The following is a 20,675-nucleotide window of genomic DNA, read 5'->3' on the forward strand; positions in this document are numbered from 1 at the left end:
ACAGTGTTGCAGAACAAAGGTTTCCGAGAGACAAAACTGTCTCAAAACACAGACATTCATTGCCCCGGAACGCATATTTGCCATAATTAATTTCAGATATTGCAAAATATTCACAAAATTATTCTAATTATAAATAAACCCGCGTAGCTCATCCAAAAACTATGAGATTTGACATTTCGGAGACCTCACGCTACAATAGCGCCTCTAGTGGCGAATTCATACGCGATAGCCCTCATTACGTTTTGTCAACTTGTAGTAAATTATATGACTGAGATTTGAATATTATACTGGTAACATCAGCATATAAGTATGGAGTTCCGCCTGATAAACTTTCTGGTAGATCGTTGATAAAAAAAAGTAAAAAAAAGTGGACCAAGTACAGAACCCTGCGGAACTCCACATTTTATTGAAAAAAAACATTCACTTATGTTTGTGTCACATAAATTCATAAAATTATTAAGTATAAGAGCGAATTTAAAGCAAGTTTCTATACGAGCGTGTTAATTTTTTGAAAAATTAGGCTTTCTCGTCTGTTCTATTTTTTGGGTCAATGATCGGTAGGTATATTTATTTAAAAAACCGGTGAAGTGTGCCACACTAGACCGTCCTTGCCATCACTTAACGGTTGTTAAGCAAAGCAGAGTGAAAGTCGAAGGAATTCCGACATGTGTTTTATTTATTAGTCGACGCGATTATTTACTTAGATACTTGTCTAGTTGTATTCTTTTATTTGTCCTGTCTATGAAGAAACTTTCATATAGCGATATAGCCATACTTGTACTATTACTTATTCTGTGATATAGCAGAGAAATATAACCAGAATCAGAATCAGAATATTTTATTCGTTTAACATAGGTACATTTGTATTACATTAGTATAACACAGTGGGGAGGCGAAGTAGAAGGAAGTTGAAGGGGTCTAACCTGGTTCGAATTTACTCCCCCTCGCGTGCTGGTTCTTTTTGGACGCTCGCTTTTCTTCTTTGATTCTTCCACCCCAGGGTGTTTTATGTAGGATTCGTATCCTAATTCGCGAAGAGAACGTCGAAGGGAGCAGGAGCTCGACCCAACGCGCCGCAGAGATGAACGAAAAGTGTCGGTTTTTGTTTCTACCCCCGGTTAGATCATAAAAGTTGGATAATAGGGTAAGGGAAAGGAGGGTAGAAATTTTGGTGTAGTGAGGGGATCAATCGGTATTTGCCACACAGTCTTCATTTATAATTTTAAGTAATTCTGCCTAGATAAGTATTTTTTAAAGTTCATATCATAATGTAAGTAATTTCTAAGTACTTATCTTTACATTTTTTTTAAATCTGTGGTCTTAAAAAAATATAAATCAAGTTTAAAAAAGGAAATTACCTTAGGAACTTGAATTACCCCAAAAAGGTTATTGATCCCCAGCCAACGTGGTCGTTGACCCAATTTTCATTGAGACGGGACCAATGCTGTCATTTTATTCATAGGATATTTCACATTTTTATCATACTAAGCTTTAAAATTCTTACGGCAGAGTTGATTTTCGTATGCTAAAGTGAACAATTCTAGCTAAATTCACCTTCCGTTCAGAGCAAGCGTAACCCAACCCAAATGTCAGGTCATTCAGTGTCAAGCACGTGTTAAGTCAATGTCAAAAGTTTACGCACGACTAGCAAAAAAGGTTCTTTTATTAACTAAACCTCTTAAATTATAACAAGTAATACATTAATTTACGTAATACTTTTTATGCAACTCTTTCAACGTCATAGCACTGCAGCGACGTATTTACTGTTATCGTTCATTCGCATAACGCGGAAGAAAGTTAACCGGTTAGTGGCCAGTGGTCATTCCCGACGCAGTAGGTCAATGGCGCGATCCAGCCGGCACCGGGTCCTCGCGTGAGGTGCTGACGTCGCTGGCGCGGCGCGCTCCGCCAGTCGCGCTCACAACCGCTCACAGCGCCGCACGTCGCACCCACACGCTCATCGGAAACCACTAACAAAAATAATGGGCGCGAAAGTAGAGAACGTCGGCATATTAGCCATGGAATTATACTTCCCGTCACAATACGTTGATCAAACGGAATTAGAAAAATTTGATGGCGTGTCCACCGGCAAATACACGATCGGGCTCGGCCAGCGAAAAATGAGCTTCTGCTCCGACCGCGAAGACATACAATCCCTGTGTATCACAGCCCTCCAGAGACTGATAGAGCGGAATAACCTTAACCTTCATGACATTGGCCGCTTGGAGGTGGGTACGGAAACTATTATAGATAAAAGTAAAAGTGTCAAAACATTTCTCATGACTCTATTTGAAAAAGTAGGAGCCACAGACGTAGAAGGCATAGATACGACGAATGCTTGTTATGGAGGTACTGCAGCTCTCTTTAACGCTATTAACTGGGTGGAGTCTTCTTCTTGGGACGGCAGGAAGGCGATAGTAGTGGCTGGTGATATTGCAGTGTATGGAAAAGGCCCTGCACGGCCCACAGGTGGGGCTGGAGCAGTGGCTATGTTGATTGGCCCAAATGCACCGCTAGTGTTTGACCGAGGCATAAGAGCTTCATACATGACTCATGCATTTGACTTTTACAAACCGGATTTGGCCTCAGAGTTTCCTTTTGTTGATGGCAAGCTATCCATCAAATGTTTCCTCAGTGCTCTTGATAGTTGCTATAACTTATTCTGTAAAAAGATGAGAAGGAGTGATCCAAACTTCAAGGGGCTGTTAAGTTTGGATGGTATGCTGTTCCACTCGCCATACAGCAAGCTAGTGCAAAAGTCTTTAGCTAGAATCTGTTTTAACGACTACTTGAATGCATCACCGGAAGATCGCGAGAAACAATTCCCAGGATTATCTGAGTTCAGTGACAGAAAGTTGGAAGAGACTTATTTCGATCGAGACGTGGAAAAAGCCTTCATGAGTTACAGTCAACAGTTGTTTGCGGAGAAAACACAACCGTCCCTAAACATAGCTGTTAATGTTGGCAACATGTACACTGCTTCACTGTATGGTTGCCTGGTGTCCTACCTCATTAGTAAATCTCCTGAAGAGTTAATTGGAAAGAAATTTGCAATGTTTTCTTATGGTTCTGGATTAGCATCTACTATGTATTCAATTAACATCTGCAGTGACATTAGTGCAGGATCTAAGTTGGAGAAACTTATCACTTCGCTTCATGACACAGTGTCCTACTTAGATAAGAGGGTGAGTGTTGAGCCAAGCAAGTTCTCGGACCTCATGGAAGTACGTACAAAGAACTACCACACTGCTCCCTACACGCCCAGTGGCTCCATAGAAGTACTGTTCCCTGGTACATACTACCTAGTTAATATTGATGACCAAAGAAGACGTACATATGAAAGAAAGGCTTAATGCATTTTTAAATAGTTTTTTTTTTGTGTATGGTGAAGGCATTGGTAGAGTGGGGTTTTCACAACAAATTGCATTCCTTCTGGAGTTTTTATCACTAAGGAAGTTTTGTATGTGGTTTGTATGGACCTGCAGGTTTGAATATAGTGACACTTTTGTTTTAAATTGACATGTAGAGAATTTTTTGTGACCTAAAATTTGAGTAACATAATGATTGAAATAGGTAATTATTTTTTAATACTTTGTAAATGATGTCATGTGAAATGTAATGTTAAGTGTAGATGCACTGTTTTTGTTATAATTATATGCTATTTATTATAAAAAAATATTTGTTGTTGATATCCGAAGATATATGTAAAATCATTTTGTTGTAATATTATAGAACATTTCTGTTTGTCACCTGTTATTACTGAAATAGAAAATGGAAATATGTATCATCTTTAATTTTTGTTACCCTTTTTGATACAAATACAACTACATAGGTAGGAGTACTTTCATAAATGTAAACATTGGTACAGGTAATACAAAACTAAATATTGGGTGATTTAGGTCTTAGAAGCTATTAGGTACATGTAGGAAAGAGAACAGAGGGGAGTAAAATGTAAGAGGCTTTTGCTATATGAAACCATATCACACTATAATTAACATTCTTATTCTTATTTTGGCTGTAAAAAATATGCATCACATGCAAATTATTATTTTATTATAGGTACATTGAAATTATTGATTAAATTACTATCTCTTGCCCGCGACTTTGCGAGAATTCGTTTATTGTTATCATGGGTGAACTATTTAATTTCTGATTTTGATGTGAATTCAGTCGCTGCATAAATTATCTCTGTGCCAAATTTCATCCAAACCCATTGGGACGTTTTTCCGTGATGTAGTAGACATCCAAACTTACGCATAAATATTAGTAGGAGGTACGATTTTAAATTAAATTTGTCGATTGAAATGTATACTTCCTACTTACTTACTTCGCCGGCTCAGCGACCCAAAGTGGATCTTGGCCTCCGACACAAGACTCCGCCAATTGTTCCTATCCTGTACAACAGGGCGTCAGTCTGCCACCTGCATGTCGCACAGGTCTTTTCGGACTTAATCCATCCAGCGATACCTAGGCCTATTGAAATGTATGCTATAAATTATTACTGGAAATAAATGGTTTACTGTTAAATATAAATAGTTACACGTTTACACGCAGAAGTCAACACACGCATGTAATCTGTTTTTGACTAGAGCATGTAAGTAGCTTTCTAGTACATAAATTTCATAAGAGTTAAAAATCTTAATTTTCAGTTCGATAGTTCCGGACTTTCCTTTCTATATAACTTATTAAACCGCTATTAGAATGAGATTCAAAGATTTGGGAAACTACTACGAAATTCGAAGATCGAAGTGTGTATCGTACCCTCCCTCTCACTCTCCGATTAAATATAAACGTCAGCGGGACGACATGATACGAATGATACGAAATTCGAAATACAAGGCCTGTTATTTCGAGGTCATTTCGCATCAATCAAGGTTATGATACAGCTGTTTCAAAAATAAATTAAAAATCAATAAGTAAATCCGGGTGCATTACAAAGATCTTTTAATTAAAACTTAAAAACTAGTCTAGTACTCGTAGGTAGTCTAGAACTTTGATAAGTAGGTACTTAGGTAACTTAAAGTTCAACAGTCGGAACGCACGTGTAATAGATCTGTATTGGCATAAGCTTCTAGAACCTGTATGTAGAGCGCTGCACATTTTATGGCAACGGGGGCGACGACGTCATCTTGCGGTTAGCCTGAACAATTTGAAAAACCATTTAACAATAACTAAGTCCTTTATGAATCCTTAATACTACAAAAGAACGTTAAGATAAAAAAAATATTAGATTAGGTTTTAGATCGCCGGGCGAGAATCATACCCACAGCTGTCGCTTCACGTGAAAGAGGTGTCACAGCATCTGGACCACCGGGGAATCCGACCAATCAATCGAAAGTCTTAATTGTTCAGATACACCAATTGCAGCGTGTAGTCAGAACCATAAGTCAAGACTCATACGTTCCAAATTCAAAAAGAAAACAAATAATATTAGTAGGTAGATAATTTTGAGAGGAGGCCTGTGCCCAGCAGTGGGACGTATATAGGCTGGGATGATAATGATGATGAGGTAGATAATTTGTTCTTGTCATAGGTAGAGCTGGATGTAGAGGTCTAGTGGCCTTTGGACGAAGGTGAAAACAGATTGTTTGAAAAAAAAGTGTTGCTGACTCGTCGATTTTTTTTTCAAACTAAATTGTGTAATTATTCTGGTACCCTTTTCACTCGTAATCCGGCCCGACAGACGTTTAACCTTAGACTTCATGCAAGAAAATGGTATTGCCGCTAATTTGAGGTGATAATGGTAAACAGTGATGTAGGTTACATATTTACCTACTTACATATCGTCACAGTACCTACTTTAGGTCGCTTGTACTCTATTTGTTCTAACATATTCAAATGACACAAGATGATTATGTAACTTTATAAGGCGGTAGATATTTTCTATTTTTTTTCATCAGAGATATAATGCTTGAAAAAATGAAATCACGTCAAAGCTGCTGATTGTTCGAATATTTGAACTCAAATTCGCTAACAAATTGTTAAGTTACTGCGTAGCCAGTGTGTTATATTAACTTACTTTCTCTAATGAACGCTCATAAAATGTTTGTTTCAGTAGGCCGCAATTGCTAGAGGTGAGGGTTATCGGTAAAAATAAAAGCTGTAAAATAAACGAACTTATTCTTAATTAGCATTGGTCTCAAAAAACAATGTTTATTTTTATGTATTTTTTTCCATAAAATAGGCGAATTTAAGACACCTATTTGAAGGATTTTGTTTTTAGTTGAGTTTTAAATTTTTAACCCTATTTAGAAGTTACCGGAATTATAGCTAACTATAGTTGCCATTGCGTTAAAAACTACGTTTTTCGTTGCCCATCACAATTATTTTAAAAAAACGTCACCGTCACCGAATTAGGCGGATTCTTTATATTATGTATTTTCAAATTCAAAAAAGGCTCAGTTCGATGGCGTAACGTTTAAATCAACAAATAATGCTATTGCCATTTTTAGCACTAGGTACAGTCAAGAAATTTAATTCATGGGCCACCTGGAACCTTTTCAAAGGAACACCATTTTCGATTTTCCTTGTTAATTAATGCGATGTCACTATGACGTTTACTGTGAAATGGTACCATGGTGGCCAATGAATTAAACTCCTTGACCGTACATGCAAAAGTATCGATAGCTTGCGTAACAGTAGGAGGGACCAGTCACGTCAGTTTGGCATCTGTCATTTGAATCAAGTTAGAAAAAAAAATACAACGAATTGATAACCTCCTCCTTTTTTTGAAGTCGGTTAAAAATAGAATATATTGGCTAGACAAATTAAATCTTGATTGCGGAAAACGATTCCAATTAATTATATATATTCATTGATTAGTCCCTGCCGCCACTGATACGATCAAATCGTATGTTTAACTGTTGATTGTAAATCACTGTATTGATTTGTAGTATTCAATCAAGGATGTTTAATTAGCATTGTATGCTCAACTTAATGAGTTAACCTGAAAAGGGTATAAGATCTAATTGGGTGAAATTCTTTTCGTTGCATTGTGTCTGACAGAGTGCTGTCACGAAATTATTTATGTCATGTATGCTTCTTCTATGTAACTAACATATAAAAAATGTGGTGCCATTGTTTGTCTTTTCCGGCATAACTAATATTTAACTAGAGAAAAAATTAAAATGCCAATATGTCACAAACAAACCAAATACAAAAAAATTACCTATTTACCTATTCCGTCAGTTTTTTTCAGGGACAAAAACAAGACAACGAAAAGAATTTTGGTCCAATACCTATTAATATACTAAAGGTTCAGTTCAGTCAATAGTAAATTACGTTATTTCTTTTGCTTATTCTTTGAATACAGGGTCTCTGCCTTTTTGCCGAAATATTATTCCCAAATGTTTCATTTGCCAAACTACTAATTTCATTTCCTAACTCTCAATTTTCTCTGAAATCATTTTTTTCTCGGAACTACCATAAAAATAACGTACCCTAACCTAAAAAAAAAGGTTTCGGAGAAAATTGAGATTTGGGAAATAAAACTGTTGGGAAAAATAATTCTGTGAAAAGACAGGATACCCACAACTGAAATTATAAATGCGAAAATTTGTAAGTCTGTTAGTTTTTTTTTATTACCTGTTCACGTCTAAATGCTGAACAATTTAAATGAAATTCGGTATACAGATAGTTTGGGTCCCGGGGGGGGGGGGGGTTGGGATATGTTCTTACATAGGATAGTTTTTTTCCGGAAAATTGCATAGTTCCCGCGGGATACCTAGCGATATACGAACTCTAGGGCAAGTACTAGTAAGTAATAAAGGGTATGATTTTATTGATCACCTAATAAATGCGTTTTCGGCGACCTAATAAATAATATTTGTTCCTAAAATATAGTCTATCTGTCACCTAAATTGAATCACCAAATAATATTAAAACGGTTACCTAAATAATTATTTAAAAATTACTCTGAAATAATATTGATTATCAAATAATTATATTGGGTTCCAAAATAATAGACGTTCCACTAAAACTGAATCACCAAACAATATAGAAATGGCTTCCTAAAAATTAATTATAATCACTGGAAAATAATATTGATCATCAAATAATTGAACTGAAATTTGACGATAATGATAAACAATGAATGAAATAATAATAATAATAATATCTTCTCACAAATTACACTAATTGACCCAGCCCCAAATTAAGTAACGTTTGTTCGATGGCTGCTAAACAACTGGTAGACATTCATACATATATACTAAAATACATACAAACATCCAAGAATCAAGTACCTACTACAAACTTTATATTCATCATAAATGTATTAGCAAAAAATGTTCGGTTCTGGCACTTCGCCGGCCGCTGCCGTGGCACGCTCGCTTCGCTCGCTCAGCTCGCGCACTGAGGGTCGCTGTTCTACCTAACACTCCTCCTCGCTTCGCTCGTCGTCTTACCTAACTAGACCTGCCTTAGTAGAATAGGTAGAAGCATTGAATTAAGGAACTGATCTATTTATTAGGTGACAGATCTCGTATTTTGGTGATCAAATTTTGATGATCACACTATAATTTAGGATACAGGTTTACATTAATGTGATGACTCATACTTAGAGACAGATTTGATTAATTTGATGACTAATATATTTCTTAGGGATAGATATAATAATAAGGGTATCGCAGATAAGTGACAAATCTAAATTTAAGTGACAGAAATTATACTTGCCAAATAATAATAATATCTTCTCACAAATTACACTAATTGACCCAGCCCCAAACTAAGCAAAGTTTGTTCCATGGGTGCTAAACAACGGGGACATACATACATATTATACTTAAATACATACAAACATCCAAGATTTAAGTGACAGAAAATATAGTTCCCAATAATAAATGTCTTTTACAATGTTTAAACACTTGAGTGACCTCTGTATCTAAGTAGTTGAATATTTAATTTGTTATTGTAAAATGTAGTCAACCAATTTGGTCCCTTCCTGGGCCACCATGGAACCTTATCATAGAAAATATTTTAAATTAATTAGTGATCGTGTCGTGTTAAAGTAGCGTCATGTCTATGATAAGTGATAACCTTTTGCTTGGCAAAGTTTTCTGCACGTACCTATTTAACTTATATTCAGCTTGGAACAAACCGCCCTTCGGACTTTACGCTCCTTGTTTATCTAACGTTGTAAATTGCGAGGCGATTGGACATTGACAGATTAGTATAATACTAGAATTTAACCGCGGCTTCGTACATGCAGTTCATTCACGAAGGCACGCCCCTCCACAGCTAATTATCAATATACACGAGTAAACCTCGTACTTACCTACACGTTGTCTTAAATGTGGCGTTATCTGGGAAAAGGTACCTTGTTGTCGGTATTGAGTTATTGATATCCCCATAATCTACATACATTTAGCTATCGAACCATGTAAGAAACATGCATGTAGGTTTAATAGATATAAAAAAAAAAATGTTGAACCTCAAAAGCCAGAAAAGGTGATTATGAGAAAATTTAATTCAAACTTATACACCCAATAAACCTATGTTGTTGTTGGAAGTTACTAACATGCTATTTGAGGAGTAGATTGAACGAGCTATCAGGTTTCAAGAACAATTTTGTAATTGGACAATGTTTTCCTATAGTTTACCTTGCCAAAGTGCATAAAGTAAAAAAAAAGGTTGATGGATTTTTTACTTAATTTTCTATTTATAGTATATTTCCATTGGATTTTATCAAAGGAAAAAATATTATCCGTAATTGGACACTAAATAGGAACTACTCCGTTTTGAATTAACGTTGTTTTATTTATTCATCATAATTATCTATCTGTGTGCTTTTTGACTTTTGTCATTTCTGAAATAAATAAAAATTTGGGAAGTTTTTAATAATTTTTGCTTTCGGACGTCGGGGGCCCCGTATAATTGATGCGGCAGATACAGCGTTAGCTACGCCCCTGAGTCACAGTATGCGTGACTGACGGTACGCTTGCGACTGAGCACAGACTCGACTGAGGACAAGTTCGAGCTATGCACACATAGACTTGTCGTATGGATAGGTACGTTTAAAACTACAATTATAAAATGTGGAGGGGCGCCCCTACATGAGTGAACAGATCTGTGCGCGTAATCCAGATTCGGCAGTGGAATTGAAATCCTCATGATTCTCATTAATTTTCTCATCTTACTAAATTCTCACGGAAAATTCCAAAAATGCATCGTCGATTTCATAAAACACACGCACCTCACGTCCCTTATCCTAGCGGTTGGAATTTTGGGATTTTAAATCGATCCCGTGGGAAAATCGAGATAAAAACCCTAACCTTATGTGTTATTTTACATTTATAATATTGATTTTTGTAAAACCAACAGCTACAGATTACAGGGTAGGTTAATATAAAATAACATAGAAGCCAATTACATTATTATTAATAATAATAAAGGCCTTTTTATTTCCTTTTTATTTTAAGGTGATTTCAATTTTTTACATTTTTCTTCACGTTTTGCATGCGTGAAACATTTCCTTTTTAACCGACTTCAAAAAAAGGAGGAGGTTATCAATTCGGTTGTATTTTTTTAAATGTTTGTTACTTCAGAACTCCGTCGTTTATGAAACGATTTCAAAAATTTTTTTTTCGTTCCTCTACGAATGCTTTCAATTAGGTTCCATAAGCACCAAATCAGGATCTGATGATTGGATCCTAAGGAAATCGAGGGAACTCTTCAAATATTGTAGGAACGCCTATGGTAATTTCAATTTAACTCGTGCATTTGTTCTTGTAAATCATCATTTGGTGAAGTGGAACTGATGATAAAGACCAAATTTGACCAATGGAGCGACTACTCAATAACAAGTACTTCACGGGTTGAATTTCAATAACTTTAACGCAGTTGCTAAGCAATTTAAGCTCATCGTAATTCATATGGTGAAATGGAACGGGTGATGAAGCACTAGGACTTCTCAATAATGAATGTCTCTGCACCGGAATAAGCAATTTTTCGTAAAAGGTGACGAGCAGTTGACATTAAACTATTGTATCTTAGATCTTTTACACTAAAGCGTGAAAAAAAAAATTATAACAAAAAATAGAACCGACTTGACCATGAATATGACCATGACCATGACAAAGAACCATGAATATAATTTTCTACCAGTCTGAAGTCGGTGCCTCAGCACGAGCCAGCAGGAGTGATTGAAGTCCAATATACTCGTATAGTTGTAGGCGAGGTAGACGATTATAGGTCCACTCCTGCTGGCTCGTGCTGAGGCTCCGATTTCAGACTGGTAGAAAATTATTTTCATGGTTTTTTTGTAGTCGGTTCTATTTTTAGTTATAATTTTCTTTTCTTGTAATAATATGAATAAATAATTGATTTGATTACAGTTTTAAGTATAGGACGTTAAAAAAAATACAAATTTTACGCAATGCTTTTTGAAATAATAGACTGTATACTCTGGGGCTGTTTCACGAACCATTGATTAGCGTTAACCGACGGTTAAATGTGATGCCGTCTCCGTCTATTCGAACAAAACAAATAGAGACGGCATCACACCTAACCGCCAGTTAACACCAATCAATGGATGGTGAAACACTAGACACATATTCGATTACATGTAGAGCAGTGTAAAATTTGTCTGTGATTATCTGCAATTACTTAAATATAGTTGATTGATTTTCTGGTGCTAGACAAAGACTTGCCTAATGCTTCTGATGCTCGCAATCGCAATTTACGAATATTGTTTTTAGTGTTTCCGTATGCCGTCTGCATCTCTACCTGTAATATTTCAGCCATTAATACTCTCCATGCAATATTCGTGGACCTGTATTTCATATTTCTTACAATTTATTTGACATTAGCGATTGATCGTCATGGTTCTTCTTCTTTAAAAAAATATGGCTCTGTCCATCGGAGGACAATTTTGCCAGTGTCTAGTAGTTTTTGCCGTTGTACGGTAAAAAAATTCTAGAAAACGAAATATGAGAGGTAATGGTGGATGAACGATGACAGCGCGAATCATCGTCATGGTTGATATCATAACGTCTTGGACACATCCGTGCGTAAGTCTCAATTGATAAAAGACCTATTTGGCAGCAACAATGTCATGTCACAACTAACGTCTCACGTGCTATTGTGAAATGACAATGACTCTAAAATGGGTGGCACCAAATGGCGGTTCGGATCCGGACCGCCGACTTATTCTTATAACTTGAATTCGAGTAGGTACAGTCAAGGAAACTGAATCACGTACCAGGGCACCTTTGTGCTACTACGTCATGTTGACATCCCATACATTTTCCAAAGAAATCATAGCGAAATTGATTATAAAAAGGTTCTATCCTGGTGCGTGATTCTGCAGGGCTACTAGGAAATTCGATAATCGAAGTTCGTGTCGTTCGTGACATTTCAGATGTCCCTCACATCAGACACCGAAATTTCTGAGTTGACACCAGATATCCCTGTGACACTTATACTATATTTAATACGAGATAGAGAGGGACAGTAGTAGACAAGTGAAGTAACGTGCGAGAGAGAGAGATGCAGTTCGCGGAGTACGAATTGTCGTATACACTACATTTTTGCTTGTTTGATAAATTCAAGTAGAAACGGACCGCAATGGTAATTTTATTTAAAAAAACCTGACCTCTGAAGAAATGTATGACCCTTGCTTTAAGACAATCTGTATAAACAGAAACGGGTTAGGTAATGATATTTTTTATGCTCTAACTTAGTTGACTTTTTGTAGAGATTCCTTCGGGTGTCATACTATCGAATGGCATCATTAAATTTAGTACAAAGTGCAACAGCAGAAACTAAATACCGGTACTTACATGAATTAAACAGGTTTTACGACTTAGCAGTGCAATCGCACAGCGTTTCGATCTAGTACTAAAAATGTTGGTAATCGCGTAATAAAGAGTATCTAATCGAAACGGTACTAAAATCCGAATTATGAGATTTAGATTATAAACTATCATAAGTAGTAAAGACTAAACAGGAAACATGGTTACGTACGTACGTGTTTAGATAATTCCTGTCCCTGTACTACGAACTGTAAAATTCGAACTTCATATCTTGTCGTCCCGCTTATATTGTTTAATACGAGAGTGAGGGACGGTAAGATACGATACTTAACTTCCCTGTTTGAACCTTAAATTTATTTATAAAAAAACTTTGTGTGTGCTTGGCCACTTACAGCATAGGCTTAAAATTATTATTATTATATTATAGGGTTCCGTATTTATACGAGTATAGGTACAGCAAATATTCGATATATTAATTTTTCGTTGACCGTTAGGTAGAGTCAGCAGCAGAAGTAGATGAGCAGTTGTGGCACTCAACATGATCTGAACACTTTCTTATTACCTTGGCAGTAGTCGTGTGTAATTGTCACGAACGGATCGTAACGCACCTGCCTTTTAAAATTCATTGAGGTGCAAAAAGATGTTTTTCGAGTAGGTACCTATAATATTATGTCACTGACTTACTGACAGACAACCGACAGGCTAAAGCACCGGAAAATTTGATATATTTTTGAAGGTTCATTGAGATGCAAAAATATTTTTTTTGAAATGACCACGGGATAAGGAACTAGAACTAGTTTAAATAATATTTTTTTCTAATACCTACAAGTTTTTTCGCTAATTGTATTTTTTGTTCTTTTGTTAATTGAAGTACTTGCAATGTGATATTTGTGATCCAACTTACGTATGGATCCAAACCCCATTGAAATCAACCCCATTGGAAGCTACAGACTTACCTATATTGTCTTTTGCCATTTTCACTCATAACAACATTTTCGAGACTTAATCACGACTAGGTACTACTTATTGCTAAAATTACCTCGACGTCTCGACCACATTACGGCAATGGTCAAAGTTCAGTTGAGTTGACGAGTTAAGTTTAGAAAAAAAATAGCGTGTACCTAGTCGTGAGTATAAGTCCGAAATATATTAGGTAATTATGAACAAAGACTTCTTCCCAAAGACATTATATACAAATCAACACACGTTAAAAGAGCTCCTGGCGATATACCCGCGCAGTGAGCGAAATACTGACCAAATTGGCGGCGGAGCAGTGGGGGACGCGGGAGAGGGCGTAGGAGCGCGCGCGCGGGCATCACGCCATTGGCTTGTTAGTCGACAGATGCGCACGTAAGCCACCCAGCAGGGCTACTACGAAACTCGAAACTCGAAGTTCGTATCATACCGTCCCTCTCGCTCTCGTATTAAATAGTATAAGTGTCAGAGGGACCGCACAACACTAACTTCGAGTTTCGTAGTAGCCCTGATGAGCTATTTTTACGTTCGTTGACTTATACTCAGCGGGACAAAATTTAGCGCACTCTACATACAAAATTACTCATTAGGTACTGCATTCATTTGAGGGCCAGTTTTTTGCCGCTCAGTATATCTAGTAGCCGTAGTCATCACATACCTACATCCCCCTTCGGCGTCGTACGTCAAAGTCGTAAAATGTCCAGGTGCCCAGGTTGTCATCATCACTACCTACTTAAACGCCAGCCATACCATAAAGCTTATACGGATAGCGATCTTCAATAATAATTAATTGTAGCTATAAAATGTAGTTATCAAATCATTAGAGTTATCAATACCATTGTAAAAATAAATTTGCAATAAAGTATAAATAACAAATGACCGCGGGATACCGTATCAGTTTGATCAAAGAAACTTGAGCTGTAAGTACTACTTTCTTATATATTTTTAAAACTATGTAGGAACTGTATAAGTACCTGTAATTATGGTAGAGTTGAAAATCGTCACTACTTAAAAAAAAGCTCGTACCTCAAAATATATATTTTTTCCGAGTGAACTTTATGCGAATTATATCAAGGTTCAATTTCGTTGACATATTGATTTCAGATACGACATTTTTTTAAAGTAAAACGAAATGTCTCTTTTTCTTCGTTTGGTCTATACCTACAGATGGCTTAATAATGTGGTAGAAACATTATAAAACGGGAAGCAGGTTTTTTTCAATGCTTCTTTTGTGAAGTTAACGTCCGTAACATTAACTGTCCTTGTCTTCCCCAAGTGAAGCAGCAACTGATATGCCCACATGGTATGTACTTAAAAAACACAAATTAGATTGGAATTGACGTTAATTTTTCCATAATTTCCAGTACAAAGATGAAATTCGCAATCGCATTCGCTGCTTTCGTGGCCGTGGCCGTAGCCAGCCCCTACCTTAAGCCGATCGACACCAGCCTCGCCGAGCTCGAAGCGATCGTCACCGCGATCCAGAGCCCCAGCACCGACCCCGCTACCGCCGCCCTCTTGGAGCAGCAGCTTGCCGAACTCCTCGAAGCTCACCTTCCTTCTCCCGCGCCCGCCCCAGTCGTGATCGACCCCGCACCCATTACCATTGGGCCCGCAATCATCGACTTCCCCCTCCCCGATGGTGGCGCCGTGACCGCAGAGCCTAACCCCGCTGTTGTGGAGCCTAGCCCCGCTGCTGTCGTGCCCGCTCCCGTTGTCGTCGGCGATGTTGACGGTTCTCCTCTCGTCCAGATCATCGTCAACATCAACTCTGCTAACAGCGGTGCTGTTGCCGGCGCCCCCGCTGCCGTCTCCCCCGCCCCAGCGGCCATTGCGGAGCCCCACCCCGTGCAGGTTGTCGATGAGGCCGTGAACCCCCCCACCGTGGTCCCCTCCCCCGTGGTGGTCGTCCCCACGCCCGTGCACGTGGCCGAGCCCGCCCCCGTGGTGATCGCCCCCTCCCCCGTGGTGATCGCCCCCGAGCCCATCCAGATCGGCAACCCCATCATCCCCGAGCCCATCGTGCTCCTCCCCGACACCCTCAACTAAATAACCTGGACTACCCTGGATTCAAAGAGGAAAATTGCGCTTTAACACCTGACTACCGTAATTTCTAAGTAATGCACAACTTCAGATAAGTTTTTATTTAATAAATTCAGTGACAGAACTCTTTGCATTATTTCTTTCAATGTGACCTTACATTTCAGGTCATACCTACGTTTCACAACTCCTGCCTAATGCCGACGCTTTGTTTGAAGAACTTATAACAGCCATTTGTTTTTTATTAGTCACGTTACTCAGTAATAAAATACGCTTAAAATGTATCCTTGCATATAAGAAACCCTATAGCCTTTGTTGCAGTACTTAATGTAATCATTCTGGATCACTCAGATCTTCGATAACCTTGCTACCGAACTCGTTCGAAGATAAAAATACCTGGTAAACAATATTATTCCAACTAAAGATAGTCATGTCATGTTTAAATTATCATTTTAGTGAATGAAAAGAAAAGGAAGTACCTAGCGGATGTGATCTTCTGCATGTTTCGTTAAAAGAATTTGTATTTGCTAAAAGGAGGAGGATGTGAGACAAAATCACCAGTTCGTGTTGAAGACAGCAAAAGTAAAAAAAATATTGGAAAATCCTAGAAATAACGTGGATGAGACTGGCACAGGACCGGCCAGAGCTGCTGGGTTGAAGTAAAGGAGCTTAAATATAGAAATATTGAATAGATTGATTCACAAAATCATTACTTAGAAACAATTTACCACATAATATAGTTAGGTAGTACGCACAATAGAATGGACACTCGCTTGACAGCCGCTATATTTCTACCAGCAGGCTCACCGCCGGCGGTGTTACCGAAACAGGGTATTATTTCCAAGTTACAACAGCCAAAGAGGATAGAATCACTAGGTGCCAAAATTAGCAGTGGGAAAATACAGTATTGAATGGCGTGAAGAAATAATAATCTTACTACGTGATATACCTAAATAAAGTACCTGCCTATGTTGATATGATTAAGTTATGTGACTGACAATAAACGAACTAGCTGTCTAATAACCTAACCCAACCAATAAAAAGTTGGAAAACCCCCGACTTTGTCAATTCAAAGTTCAATATCTCAAAAACGGCTGAACGGATTTTGATAAAACATATCTAAGAACCATCACTAAAAAACTTGCTTTCAATTAAAAAAAAACGCATTCAAATCGGTCCACCCGTTTAAGAACTACGGTGCCACAGACCGACAGACACACATAGCGGTCAAACTTATAACACCCCTCTTTTTGCGTCTGAGGTTAAACACGACAGTTTTTCCCCATCTTTATGGTTTTATAGTTAAGATATCTACTTAGTTAATTTAACATGTCATGAGCTTATCAATCGTTACCTAATTTATGAGCATTCGATTAAGAAGTACGTTTATTATTGATACCAAATGATACTCGTCAGGGAATCATAAATATTATGCTACGTCAAAAATTCAACTTTCTGTTTGTTTGTTATTCACTTGACAGTCCGACGATACCATAGTATGTAATCCAAAACCAAAATGCTTCAACCCATCCGTGGATACTTTGTTTTTGTGTGTATATTTGTGTGCAATGTGCGAAGGGATGTTAGCACAGGCAAGATTATGCAGTGTTAGCAGAGCCTTCTAAGCTCATAAGCAATATGTACGCAATGTGGGGACATTTTAGATGGCTTATTGACCTATGGCAATAACTATCATAATTTTTCATGATTGCATAGACAGTCAGTCAAAAATTATGATTTTTCAGATTTTTCTTATTTACCTATTTTGCTATAAGAGCTACCTTTATGCAAAATTCCAAGTTTCCAGGACAGCCGGAAAATGACTGTAGCTTGATTGCCTGGCTTAGAAGTTTAATTTTTTACAGCTTTCGGGACTATTGACCTGAGTTTAGGGTTTTAATTTCAACTCGATACCGATACTCCGCGCGTTTACGAGATATAGGGTCTTGACAGACAAGACAGAGGGACGGGCGGACAGCAAAGTGATCCTATAAGGGTTCATTTTTCTCCTTTTAAGGTACGGTACCCTAAAAAACTTTTGTTCCGGCGCTTTTCAAATTTCGATCTATTTACTTGAAAATATGGGGATGAAAGTTCTTAAGTCGGAAATATGTGCAGCTATGCTCAGTAAAAATGCCGTCTTAATTATAATCCTACCCTCCTAACTTACAACAAAGGACGTAAGGTGTCAAGAGTTCACTATGAAGAATTATCCTTTTGTGTTTTGTGGTAGAATAGGTACACGTCATATTGCTAAAATGTGGCTACCGGCAAAATATTTATGGTTTTACCAAAGAACATGGATGGATGGATGGAAGAACAAAAAAAAATAGTTTATATTTATAGCAATGTATTAAAATAGGTAAAACAAGTCGTGGTGGCCTAGTGGTTTGACCTATCGCCTCTGAAGCAGAGGATCGTGGGTTCAATCCCCGGCTCGCACCTCTGAGTTTTTCGAAATTCATGTGCGGAATTACATTTGAAATTTACCACGAGCTTTACGGTGAAGGAAAACATGGTGAGGAAACCTGCCTAAACCTGCGAAGCAATTCAATGGTGTGTGTGAAGTTCCCAATCAGCACGGGGCCCGCGTGGAAACTACGGCCCAAGCCCACTCATTCTGAGAGGAGGCCTGTGCCCAACAGTGGGACGTACATATTGGCTGGGATGATGATGATGATTAAAATAGGGTATTTTCATTTCAGTAAACCGTAGAAGTGTAGGTGTACTAAATTAATTAGGTACTTATATTCAATGAATGCGACGACGACCATCCATTAAAATTGTTTTAAGTTAAATGATGTCATCACGGAGAAGTGACAAGCATGTCTTTGTTGATAATACATTTCTATAAACCTAAATACTTCCCAAAGTTACTATTCCACGCGGTCGAAGTCGCGGTCAAAAGCCAGTCTCATTATAATTTTTAGTTTTTAACCATTTAGCTAGGTAAGACTGGTTTCTTGGAATCTTTCCGCATTTTTCACCTCAATTCCAAATTTTTTGTTACTTTTACGGTCATCCCGTAAAACCCATATAGAAAATACAAACTGAAATATAGATGCATAGAAAAACCAGAAAAATAAGACCAGCGCTGGGAATGAACCCAGGTACTCGGCATTCCGTGGCACGTGCTATACCACTACACCACCACTGGACAGTGATACAGACAGAGACGAATTTCTCCTATGCACCACATATCTCAGCTTGTTTGTTTTTTTCTTATTTAGTCACTTAAGCAGCGACACTAGCGACTTCTATGCTGTAGCCCTCATCGAATCCTAATTCATAGAATCTTAATTTGATTGCTTAATAACGACATCTCTTGTCCGGGTGAGCGGTTAGTTCCAATGGGGTGCTGAAAGTTTCTCGAAAGGCGAAGCATGCAATATGGCTACATAGCGTGCCATAACAAAATGAAAAATATTATCCAAATCCTCTTTTCTGACAGATGAAAAACAGAACATGTCTTGAGATTGAGATTTGCTGAATGTCTGATTGTTAAATCATATTTATGACGATAGCATACAGCCTTTGCCTCCAATGCTTTACAATAAATCATGCAAAACCGAGTCACAATACATTGTTTATCAGCATTACTTAAAATATTAGCATGAGATTAGGAGATACGTACAATGTGATTATTAATCCCAGACAAGTCTTTGAAGATTAACAGGAAAACTCAGATAAAATAAAAACAAATATATATATACCTAATTAAACATCACAATAGCATATGCTTCTTTGTCGGAGCACACAACAGGTACGTTATTGTAATCATATTTAGATTTATACAGAAGGAGACTTGCATTTGATCACAATCACGCTTGCTGCTAAGTGAAGATGTGGACTAAGGATGGAGCGCGCTAATATGGTAATACTTTGAAGTAGTAAGTATTTAAAGATGTGTAACACCTATTCCTCTGGTTTCAGAAATAATCATGAAGCTCCTTCTGACTGTTGTGACCCTTGTAGCCTTTACCCACGCCGCACCAACCACCCACACTCTGGAAATTGGGTCAAACGGCATCGTTGGTTCAGTGAGCTCACCCCTCGTATCCATCGAAGTAAACATCCTCAAGGACCAAGAAATCCCCGCTTTGGTACCTGGAGCAGTGATTGACGATGATGCTGAGTCTGTAGCAGTAGTGGATACTCCTATAGTGGATATCCATCCCGTTGATGTAATCTCTGTCAACCCAGTTATTGTTGAGCCTTACCCCATCGACGTAATCGCTGTTAGCCCCCCGATTATACAACCGAACCCTATTGATGTGATCTCTGTCAGTCCCCCGGTTGTGCAACCGAACCCCATTGATGTAATATCTGTCAACCCAGTTATTGTTGAGCCTTACCCCATCGACGTAATCGCTGTTAGCCCTCCGATTATACAACCGAACCCTATTGATGTTATCTCGGTCAACCCGGTGATCGTTGAGCCTAATCCTATCGACGTGATCTCTGTGAGTCCCCCGATTGTGCAGCCGAACCCCATTGATGTCATCTCGGTTAGCCCCGTGCTTGTAGAAGAACCCGAACCCATCAACGTGGTTGATGTCACCCCTGGCTTGGCTAGTGTCGAGGCTGGTCAGACCGGTAGTCCAGATCATCAACGTGATCCTGAACTTCGTCTTCGGCAGTGATGGCTCCGTATCCTCAGTGGAAGTACCTCAACAGACCGTGAATCAGCTCGTGGGTTTTGCCCGTGGTCTTTAAAGATAACATTTCTCATGTCTTTCCACAATTTTCTGTCATAATGTAAGAGAACGTAATATTTTTGGAATACATCTGCCTTTGAATTCTCTAACTACCGTGACTTGTTGTCAACACTTAAAACTGTTTTAAAAGTTGTTATAAATAAAGCATATCAATTAAGATTATTTGGCTTTTAATTGTTCATCATCCTTA

At 38.0% G+C, this 20,675-nt stretch overlaps 4 protein-coding genes across 4 annotated transcripts in view; all 4 read left to right on the top strand.

Annotated features, from left to right (window-relative positions):
* LOC141434868 (alpha-N-acetylgalactosaminidase-like) overlaps positions 1-20,675 on the top strand; it is a 544,783-nt gene that overhangs the window by 19,795 nt on the left and 504,313 nt on the right. The gene's annotated exons all lie outside the window — the stretch shown is intronic.
* Positions 1,583-3,782, top strand: Hmgs (hydroxymethylglutaryl-CoA synthase). The gene has a single exon (XM_074097270.1). It carries the CDS (start codon positions 1,983-1,985, stop codon positions 3,351-3,353), a length of 1,371 nt encoding a protein of 456 aa, XP_073953371.1. The 5' UTR covers positions 1,583-1,982; the 3' UTR covers positions 3,354-3,782.
* LOC141434620 (uncharacterized) lies at positions 14,549-15,894 on the top strand. The gene is made up of 2 exons (XM_074097046.1): positions 14,549-14,647; positions 15,092-15,894. The coding sequence occupies exon 2, from the start codon at positions 15,099-15,101 to the stop codon at positions 15,774-15,776; it is 678 nt and encodes a 225-aa protein (XP_073953147.1). The 5' UTR covers positions 14,549-14,647; positions 15,092-15,098; the 3' UTR covers positions 15,777-15,894.
* Positions 19,493-20,628, top strand: LOC141434716 (uncharacterized). Its single transcript, XM_074097153.1, has 2 exons — positions 19,493-19,530; positions 19,701-20,628. The coding sequence occupies exon 2, from the start codon at positions 19,709-19,711 to the stop codon at positions 20,408-20,410; it is 702 nt and encodes a 233-aa protein (XP_073953254.1). The 5' UTR covers positions 19,493-19,530; positions 19,701-19,708; the 3' UTR covers positions 20,411-20,628.

This window comes from Choristoneura fumiferana, chromosome 14 (genome assembly GCF_025370935.1).
Source record: "Choristoneura fumiferana chromosome 14, NRCan_CFum_1, whole genome shotgun sequence".
Taxonomy (NCBI): Eukaryota; Metazoa; Arthropoda; class Insecta; order Lepidoptera; family Tortricidae; genus Choristoneura; species Choristoneura fumiferana.

Excerpts from the sequence above, each read along its gene's own strand:
- Hmgs (XM_074097270.1), top strand. The coding sequence starts at position 1,983 with ATGGGCGCGAAAGTAGAGAACGTCGGCATATTAGCCATGGAATTATAC.
- LOC141434620 (XM_074097046.1), top strand. The coding sequence starts at position 15,099 with ATGAAATTCGCAATCGCATTCGCTGCTTTCGTGGCCGTGGCCGTAGCC.
- LOC141434716 (XM_074097153.1), top strand. The coding sequence starts at position 19,709 with ATGAAGCTCCTTCTGACTGTTGTGACCCTTGTAGCCTTTACCCACGCC.